Source organism: Elephas maximus, chromosome 3 (genome assembly GCF_024166365.1).
Source record: "Elephas maximus indicus isolate mEleMax1 chromosome 3, mEleMax1 primary haplotype, whole genome shotgun sequence".
Classification (NCBI taxonomy): Eukaryota; Metazoa; Chordata; class Mammalia; order Proboscidea; family Elephantidae; genus Elephas; species Elephas maximus.
In genome coordinates, this window is record NC_064821.1 from 185,778,580 (window position 1) to 185,788,964 (window position 10,385).

A 10,385-nucleotide genomic window follows, 5' to 3' on the forward strand; every position below is an offset into this window, starting at 1 on the left:
TGAGATCTGAGCCCTTTGAATCTTAGATCCCCAGGTTCATCTTGTCTTTCCTTTAGGCCCAGCTAGTACTGGCAATTTCACATCTCCCCTTTGACTCGAAGTTACCACTAGAAGGAGCCAAAGAATAGTAGATGAGCCAGGCCTTGCGTTGCCTGTCGGGGGTTTTTCTGTAGGCTGAGTGAGCTTGGCAGATGGGCTGACTGAGGGCAGGAGTTCCTGGCCTGGCCCCATGGTGCCTGGCCTTGAGAAGTCAGTGAGGGCTGCTACTTCTTTTTCAGTTCAATTACATGCATGAATGCTTCGAGAGGGTGTTCTGCGAGCTCAAGTGGAGAAAAGAGGTAATTCTAAACAATTCTTGAATTGACTTTTTCATCTTTTTTTGTTGTTTGTTTAAAACTTACAGGCCTATGGCAAAATACCTGGGACCCTGACTTCCATTTCTGCCTGTCTAGGAATATTACTTAGGGACTGGTTACCCCATGTTACCTGGGACATTCTTCCAGAGAGGCTGGTCTCACGATGGTGACCACTATATGTCAAAGAACCCTGCTTTTTCCCTTATCTAGAGGGTGGGCATTGGCTGTAGGCTGTTCTGTCTGTCATGGCTTCACGGATCCTCCTCTACCTGTCTTTTTTTGTCAAATCACCCTCCAAAAGGGCAGCATCCTGACCCAGAAGGGCAGTTCTCCTCAGTTTTAGTTGTTCTGACTGGAGTGAGTCACAACAGAGTCTTCTAGGTTAATCAAGAATATATACGTTTTAGTATTACCAAAAATGACGAAGAGAAACCAGATAACTGGGAGCTCCTAAAAATCAAACACCTATGCTCATCTAAAGACTTCACCAAAAGAGTAAAAAGACCACCTACAGGCTGGGAAAGAATTTTCAGCTATGACATCTCCGACCAGCGTCTGATCTCTAAAATCTATATGATTCTGTTAAAACTCAACCACAAAAAGGCAAACAACCCAATCAAGAAATGGGCAAAGGATATGAACACGCACTTTACTAAAGAAGATATTCAGGCAGCTAACAGATACATGAGAAAATGCTCTCGATCATTAGCTATTAGAGAAATGCAGATTAAAACTACGATGAGATTCCATCTTACTCCAGCAAGGCTGGCATTGATCCAAAAAACACAAAATAATAAATGTTGGAGAGGCTGCAGAGAGATTGGAACTCTTATACGCTGCTGGTGGAAATGTAAATGGTACAACCACTTTGGAAATCTATCTGGCGTTTTCTTAAAAAGTTAGAAATAGAACTACCATACAACCCAGAAATCCCACTCCTCGGAATATACCCTAGAGAAGTAAGAGCCTTCACACAAACAGATATATGCACACCCATGTTTATTGCAGCTCTGTTTACAATAGCAAAAAGCTGGAAGCAACCAAGGTGTCCATCAACGGATGAATGGGTAAATAAATTGTGGTATATTCACACAATGGAATACTACGCATCAATAAGAACAGTGACAAATCTGTGAAACATTTCATAACATGGAGGAACCTGGAAGGCATTATGCTGAGCGAAATTAGTCAGAGGCAAAAGGACAAATATTGTATAAGACCACTATTATAAGATCTTGAGAAATAGTATAAACTGAGAAGAACACATACTTTTGTGGTTACGAGGGGGGGAGGGAGGGAGGGTGGGAGAGGGTTATTTACTGATTAGTTAGTAGATAAGAACTACTTTAGGTGAAGGGGAGGTCAATACCCAATACACGGAAGGTCAGCTCAAATGGACTGGACCAAAAGCAAAGAAGTTTCCGGGATAAACTGAATGCTTCAAAGGTCAGCAGAGCAAGGGCGGGGGTTTGGGGACTATGGCTTAAGGGGACTTCTAAGTCAATTGGCAAAATAATTCTGTTACGAAAACATTCTGCATCCCACTTTGAAATGTGGTGTCTGGGGTCTTAAATGCTAACAGGTGGCCATCTAAGATGCATCAATTGGTCTCAACCCACCTGAATCAAAGGAGAATGAAGAACACCAAGGTGACATGATAACTGTGAGCCCAAGAGATATAAAGGGCCACATGAACCAGAGACTTACATCATCCTGAGACCAGAAGAACTAGATGGTGCCCAGCCACAACCGATGACTGCCCTGACAGGGAGCACAACACAGAACCCCTGAGGGAGCAGATCCGTGGGATGCAGACCCCAAATTCTCATAAAAAGACCAGTCTTAATGGTCTGACTGAGACTAGAGGAATCCCGGTGGTCGTGGTCCCCAAACCTTCTGTTGGCCCAGGACAGGAACCATTCCCGAAGACAACTCATCAGACATGGAAGGGACTGGACAATGGGTTGGAGAGAGATGCTGATGAAGAGTGAGCTACTTGTATCAGGTGGACACTTGAGACTGTGTTGGCATCTCCTGTCTAGAGGGGAGATGGGAGGGTAGAGAGGGTTAGAAACTGGCAAAATTGTCACAAAAGGAGAGACTGGAAGAAGGGAGCGGGCTGACTCATTAGGGGGAGAGTAAGTGAGAGTATGGAGTAAGGTGTATATAAGCTTATATGTGTCAGACTGACTTGATTTGTAAACTTTCACTTAAAGCTCAGTAAAAATTAAAACAAACAAACAAAAAAAAGAATATATATGTTTTAGGAGGTTTTGCTACTGCTTTACTGCTGCTTGTGTGTACCAGTGCTAGAGTGGGATTTGGAAGATTTTGAATAATTAACTACTTAATTCTCAAAGAAAATGGTTCAGAGGTTCAGAAGCTAATGTCAGAACATGAGAATTTATATTCATGGTATAGTAAAATGAATAGAGAGCCATATCTAAGTTCTATCCTGGCTTTTTTTCTCTGTGCGATTTTGGGCAAATCAGCGTCCCAAATCAGATTTCAGTTTTCTCATCTGTAGAACAATATCCAAGATCCCTTACAGCTCTAAAAGGCTGTGATTCTAGATGGGAAGTTGTATCCAGGGCTTTGAACTGGTTCAGTCATGGCCAATGAAGGGAGCTCAGAACAGACCCAAATTTCTACCATATGGGTGAATTATTATTTGTCAAAATCCGGGAATGGGAGACTCAAGAGGCAAAGTGAGCACTTTCAGGAGCCTGATGAGTGAGATTGGATTATTGGCAGGTCTGTGGAAAGCGGCACACTTTCAAAGCTGTGAAGTCAGCTGCCATCTTTGAGCAGGGCACCACCATCTTTGAGTAGGGCAGCACTGGTTCCAACTCTGCTTAAAATTCAATGGGCAGGAGATTTGGTTGTTCTGCAGTGCATGTGCTGCCCTTGTTTTCTAAGAGGGAGATGAGGTTTCTAGCAGGGCTTTGACCCCTAATTTTTCCCGTTCTGGTTATCATTCCAGTTCACCCAAATTTTAAAAATTCAGATCTGTTCCGGTTTCACTTCTTCAGCCATGACTGAACCAGGAAGAACTGGTTCAAAGTCCTGGTTATATCAAGGGAAGGGGCTAATCAGATTTGATCATCCAGTGATACGTTTCTGTTTCTGTTTGTGGGACTGCCTCTAGATGGGAGGATATGTGGACACCTAAGTCTTCCCAATAACTCTTTTCTTTTTTTCCTTTCAGAACATTTTCCAGATGGCGAGGTCACAGCAGAGGGATGTGGCCACCTAGCCTTTCCTTATTATCCTTTCCCTCCTCCTCACCCTCATCCGCTTATCCCTGTTGTCTCCCATGTCAGACAGAGTAACCATTAACACAAAAGAAGAGAAAAAGGAAAAAAGTCATTATATTCAAAATCCCTAAACTAAATATTAATAGCCCCCTCTGAATTTCATGTTTCTGGAATTGAGCTGGTAGAGAACAACAGATTGGTCAGCACCAGGAGTCAACTGTGTTAAGATGGGAAAAGAAATAAGCCCAACCAACTCGCCAAAGGTATCTTTGTCCTTTCACCCAGGCCTCATACCAACAGACTCTCCTTGTACTATATTTTTAAAACTGGAACTATGAACTCCATCCATTTGCACTGTTCAGACATATATATGTATGTATGTAAAAATTATATATACACAAATTAGCTGCACGTATATACATATATATATATTTCTTTTTAAATTTCATATTGATGGCAGCACCTTTTTTAGCTTGTGTTTTTACACACCTTTCAGTAGGATTCATGACCTCGCTCTTGCTCTCTTTATTTTGAAACAAACTTTAAAAAGGAAAAAAAAAAAAAAAACAAGAAAACATCTTACAGGGAAAATACCTCTCCTCATGAAGGACTCGAAAAGTTTACAACCTGCTTGGATTTTTTTTCCCCCTTTTTTGTACTGAGTGCAGATTCTGGCTCATGGTTCCCATAGAGTCTGAGGAGCAAGGATTTTAGTTTCTTTATCTTCCAAGAGGGTGCTGAGGAGGAGAAAGAGGTGTGTTTCTAAAGGGCAGCAAGGCTACAGAGCTACAGGGAGAGTCAAAAGACTTGGTGTGGCCTCTTGATTCCAGGACAATTTTCCTGGTCCATCTCTCTCTCTCTCTAACTCATGGCTTTCTAGCCACATGCTACATCTCCTTTCTGCTTCCCTAGGACCCGATGTATGCTGTCCCTCCACTGGCCCAGAATGGAGGTGAGGGTGAGCCCAGGAGGTTGATGCCACAGGAACCTGAAACTCCTCATGGCAGTAATTTCTTATTTTCCTGCCTTTTCTGAACTAGGGATAGTACTAGGGACCAGAGTTAAAGCTGATACCTTTAGGCACAAAGGTTGGACTTACGTAGGGGAAAGGAAGGAAGCAGTGCCCTATGTACATAAGCTTTTCCCAACTCCATTCCTGACCAGTAACCACCCGTAACTATCACATTCTCTGTGACTTCCTTAAACAGCAGTAGGGAGGGACCTGACAATATCTTCAAGGCTTTGGGGGAACTTAGAATTGATCAGTGGTCTTTGCCAACCAAACCACAGCCCCACCCAAGCCAGCTGAGGACCCAGGAAGGAGCAGTAGGAATATGGCTGCTTTGGGTTTGAGCTCAACTTTCCATTGAGAGGAGACTAAAGGAAGACCTTTTTGTCCTCCCAAAGAGCTCCTCCCTGACCTTGCATACCTAAGAGCTACATCCCAGGGACATGGACCAGGGCTGCCTGGGGTAGGACTACATTCTCAGTCCCGAGGCTCTGTAGGTAGTGCATGGGGAACACTAAGTCAGGCTCAGATGCAAGTGGAACACATCTTTGAGCCTTCTTTTTGTTTTTTTCCTTTCTCTTCCTTCCAAACTAAAACCTCCATAGGGAGGCATCTTTGGCTTTGTCTAACTGGGAGGCAGCCATGGTTGGTTGTAGTCAGCTCCACCAAGCAGTGTTGGGGTGGACTGAAGTTGCCATTTTGTAACTTGTTTTTGCAGATCATTGTGAGGCCACTTTTCTCCCTCTCTCATTCTTATCCTGGTAGCCGCTTGCCCTAGGGGGAGTATGAGGTCATATAGACATCCTCCCCTCCCCTTCTCCAAACCTAGGCAGAGTCACAAAGTACAGAACACAAGAATGCTGAATGTTTAAAGTTGGAGAGAGTGATCCCTGATTTGAAGGCTTTGACACAGGATTAGCTCTTTTTTGGCCTAAACAAATTTAACACTGAGCCGGAGGACCTTAGGAAAAAAGATACGTTGATTTCTCACTCCAAGATGCTAAAGAGGCTGTGACACCGGCTTTGTTCAGACTGCAAAAACAGGAGTTCTTCCCTACTCCCTCATAGTGGAAGAGGAGTGAAGAAACCCAGGAGGCCATGTGGCAGCCCAAATGCTGGCCTCCAGATATGAAACATTGGGGATACCCTTAGGATTTGGAGGTCCCTTGGAGTGAGTAGATGCTGCTGTGTTCCTTTTCTGGCATAGCATTTGCTTGGTGCTTTGGAGATTGGGTGAGGGGCCCTGTAAGTAGTTGGCCTGTTGGTAGACTCTATTCATGAGTAGAGGATGTACCATGAACAAAGCTCCCAGCTGCAGCAAGGAGGTGGAAGGAGGGAAACCCTTCTCCCCACAGCAGGCCTCCTGTGATGGAGGCAGAGGCCACTGTGGCTCAGGAGTCCACAGGATCAAGCCCTTCTTTGCATGAAGCAGTGTTAGGTGTGACTCTCCTTTTCCCCCTTACTCTGTACATGCTTTTTCTAATCCCTTTTCTTAGATCTGGGTTCTGCCCAAGGAGGCTTCTACCCAGTCGTCCTTTGCAGTTTGTGTCTGGGAAAAGGGGAGACTCCCCTTCCTTCCCTCCCCCAGCAGAGTCAGCAGGGTCTTCCTGGCTCCCTCGTCCTCCCCTCCACACTCACTTTCTGTCCGCTGGAGCAAAAGCTCAGAGCTTTTGAGAGCAGGAGAAAAAGCAAGCTCTGAGAAACCTCCCTTGGGCCATGCTTCAGGCGCTCTGCTCTTTGTATTTTTATTCTATTCTCCATTTTTCTGCCCTCCCCTTGCTCTAGGCAAAGCTCAGCACAGGTACCCATATGCATGTGCCCAGGGCAGCTTCTAGGCCTGGACAGAGCTCTCAGGGAGGAATTAGATAAATGTTCCAACATCCCCATGCCTGGCCATCTAGTTTCATCCTTTAGTTACCCATCCCAGGCCAAGTAGCCTTGGGTTATCCCCTCCTGTGGCTCCAAACCCAGTGCTTGGAGCAGAAAAATAGTGCACTGATGGGTGGTGACACCTCCCTCTCATCTCAGAATCTGCCAGTGTATGGGCCTGGCTCCTAGGAGGCATTTTTCTTAAAGGGGACTGCATCCTAGTTGGCTTGAAGTCTCCAGACGTGGAGGGACTACCGTGCCATCCATCTCCCCGTCAGCCTGTCTGGCTGGGCTGATGCAGCAGTAAAACCATTTGTTCTGCTGGGTTCCTTCACCAGCTTCATTGTGTCGCATTAGCTTCCTTTTGGAGGGAGGGTGATGTGGTGGAATACTCAGAGAGAGCATAGTGGGGGTGAGTGTACATTAGCTCACTGTCTCCCAGTCTCGCCCCCGTCTCCGCTTCCCCTAAATCCAAGCATGACATGCCAGGCCTCATTCCTACCGGGACAGCATCAGCTCACTCCTCAGCAATAATCCAGGGTGTGTGGGAAGTTTAGGGCTCTGGGGAGGAACAGAATTGAGGGGAGTGATATGGGGCGGGGGCACTTGACCAACTACTAAACTTGGACACCAGTTTTATATCATGCCCCCCTTTTAAGCCAGTGAGCCGGGCTTCAGTTCTCCCCAGGCCATGCACACTTTTAATTTATTTGAGAGAAACTCTAATTGTATTTTCACTGCGGTATCTTGTATTTTTTATTTGTGATTTAAGAAATGTGAAGAGAAAATACACAGACACGTAATGGCTAACAGTGTTTCTTCCATTCCTTGTTCTAGAGCTAACCACTCTAAAATTGTTTGGTAATGTCACAGTGTAATTAATTGTAACATATTCTTTTAAATAAATTGATTTATTGATGAAACTGTTCTTTGGTTTCCTAGACTACAAATCCTTTGGGTTGTGTGGGAAGAAGTGAAAGGGACCTTTGAGACTTGAGTGAGAATGGTCAGTCTGAAGACGAGAGGAAACATCTCACCAATTCTGCATAGTAACTAGTGAGGCAGTCTTTTGAAGACAGGGAATGGGGTTTGATGGGACACCCCTGGTTTAGTTCTGTTCCTGATGACGCCTTTGAAAATTCCTTCTTCCTCCTCAGATCTCAGAGTCAGTGTCATGTACCCCTCCTCTCCTCTCCACCAGCCTGCACAAAATCCATGTTAGCGCTCAAAAGCCTCCTCCTCCTCAGCCCGATGCACATGGAGTCTGGCAGAGCCCTCAGGACAGAGCTTAGCAAGGCCCCTCCCCCAACGACATGCATATACTTTTTCATCTTTTAAGTAACTCAGGAAACTTCTTCTCGCTAGGATCTGAGCTGAAAGGTACATATTACCCCCAGCAAATGCCGTACTAGGTGCGGTGGGTGACCGTATTCCCTCCTCCCTGCATACTCCCTGAGAAAAAGGGTGGTCCTACTTATGCTTTGTTTTACAGTGGAGATTCCTGCCTAATTACTTACTTTTAAGAGTGTCTACTCCTCTCTGTGCATTAGTTCCTGGACTGAATCTGCTCTGAAAAATCTTGGCATTTGTGGTAGGTTGGGCATCGTTATTATATTTATAAACTTCCATTTTTTATTAGTTTTATAACCGCTGACCATGTGCTTCTGCTCCTTAATTGATGACCAGAAGAGCAGGGACAGTTTGACATTTTGTTTAGCAGTTTGGGGAGAGGTACTGCTCTGTGTCTGATTCACCCAGCCATCAGCATTGAATATTTGGAATCTAATAAATATTACTATCTTAATGGGGAAAATGTTTTTTCTTTTTCCTTTTTTTTAGCAAGGAAAGAATCCATAAAGAAGTAGAAGATGGAATTCCAGAATTAGAATTTATTGAGTACCTACTATGTACAGGCCATCGGCTTAGATACTACAACAGATACAAAGGCAAAGGAAGTGACATTCTGCGAGCTCACAGCCTCACAGAGGAAATGAGAAGTTTACAGATGACTGTGATAACACAGTGGTGGAAGGTTTAGTGCCATCAGAACCATAAAAGGAAGGAGAGGGACCTGGATGAGGGCAATTAAGGTAATCTTCGTGAAGAAACTGGTGTATGAGATGAACCTTGTAGGCTGAGCAGGATTTCAACGAGAGGGCATTCAGCAAGCATTTATTGAGCCATATCCACCCGCCATGAGCTAGACACTGTAGTTGTGGGAGTGAAAAGACAAGGAAAAAGGAAAGGATCAAACCTGTCCAGAGAAGAGCACTATTTGACTAGAGCTCAGGGTCTGTGTAGGAATAAAGTGGATGTTAAGGCTTTGGACAGCCTCGAATGCCAGAGTGAGCTGCTTTCCATAAAGAAATGAAGAGCCAGAGAAGTTTGTCTTTAATCAGCTACAGTTTTAGAAAGATTGATGTTTCAGAATCTGGACAGAGGGATCGGTTCAGAGACTATTACAGTTATTCAATAAGTGGAGGCAGTGATGTTTGAGAGGAGGGAAATAGATACGAAAAAAATGAAATCTTTTCATGATTTAGTAACAAATTGAATGTATGTAAGAGGAGTAGAAGATGACTCCCAAGGCTTGATGTCTGGGTCACTAGAAAACAGAAATATGTCAGAGTTGAAACGGGGGGGAGGGGAATGTTTTAGCTTTGTAGGTATTAAGATTTAGGCACAGATGGGAAATCCAGATAGGAATGTCTAGCAGTCATTTTCTGATTATTTATTGAGCACCTTCTAATGTTCTGGGCACTGTTGAGGGCGGTCAGGGCACAGTGGTAAACAAGATAGAATAGGTATTCAATAGCTATTAATTTGTTTTTAAAAGATAACTCTGACCTGTGGAGAACAGATTGTAGGAGGGCAGGAGGGAAGGCGTGGAGGATGCTGGTGCGGGGATGGTGACCTGGACAGTGTTGACGGCAGTGGAGATGGACAGATGGGAGCAGATCAGGGAGATATTTTAGAGAACCAGTAGGGCTTTGCAGTTAGATTGAATCTGAGACATGAGAGGCAGGGTGTAATCAAGGTTTTTGGCTTGAGTGGGTAGGTTAAAAAAAAAAAACCTGTTGCCGTCGAGTTGATTCTGACTCATGGCGACCCCAGGAGTGCAGAATAAAACTGCTTCATAGGGTTTTCAAGGCTGTGACCTTTCAGAAGATCGCCACCAAGGCCTTTCTTCCGAGGCATCTCTGAGCGGGTTCAAACTGCCAACCTTTCAGTTAGTAGTTGAGCACTTAACCATTTGCTCCACCCAGGGACCTCTAAGACTGTGTAGATAGTGGTGCTATTTACTAATGGGGAAGATTGAGGGAGGAAAGGTAATACTGAAAATGAGTGCAGGAGAAAAATTGGGTTAGAGACACGTATGTGGGAGTCATTTTCATCCAACAGGTGACAGGATGCAATACTGGAGGGAAACTCCATTTATAGGGAACAAGAGGAAACTGACTTCTCAGTGAGTTAGACCCAAAGAAGGGCCAGAGAATGAGGCTCTTATAAGAACTAGGAGCTTGGGCCAGGGCTATTCAAATTCTCAGATTTGGAGAAGAGAATGAGACTTGGCCATGAGTGGAAATTCCTTCAGTCACAAATGCAACAATCCAGGGCTGTGAAAGGCTTTGCAGTTTTAGCAGAAGAATTAAAAGATGAAGGAAACCCTGAAAGTCAGAGAGGCCGTGGCTCTCAAGCCACTGCAGGGTCTGACCTCAAAGGAAATGGAGACACCTTGCTTTTTTTTTTAATAATTTTTATTGTGCTTTAAGTGAATATTTACAAATCAAGTCTGTCACATATAAGCTTATATACACCTTACTCCATACTCCCACTTACTCTCCCCCTAATGAGTCAGCCCACTCCCTCCATCCAGTCTCTTCTTTTGTGACG

General features: G+C 44.5%; 1 protein-coding gene across 6 annotated transcripts in view; it reads left to right on the forward strand.

Annotated features, from left to right (window-relative positions):
- The window catches only part of SNX27 (sorting nexin 27), a 110,335-nt gene that overhangs the window by 96,729 nt on the left and 3,221 nt on the right, over nt 1-10,385 (forward strand). For 4 of the 6 annotated variants that reach the window (XM_049880481.1, XM_049880482.1, XM_049880483.1 and 1 more), the window contains 2 exons: nt 279-338; nt 3,565-10,352. In XM_049880481.1, the coding sequence (XP_049736438.1) occupies nt 279-338; nt 3,565-3,612 (108 nt within the window). In that variant the 3' untranslated portion in view covers nt 3,613-10,352. Of the gene's footprint in view, nt 1-278; nt 339-3,564; nt 10,353-10,385 lie in introns of those variants that run through there. The other 2 variants (XR_007516794.1, XM_049880485.1) reach the window with 2 other exon arrangements.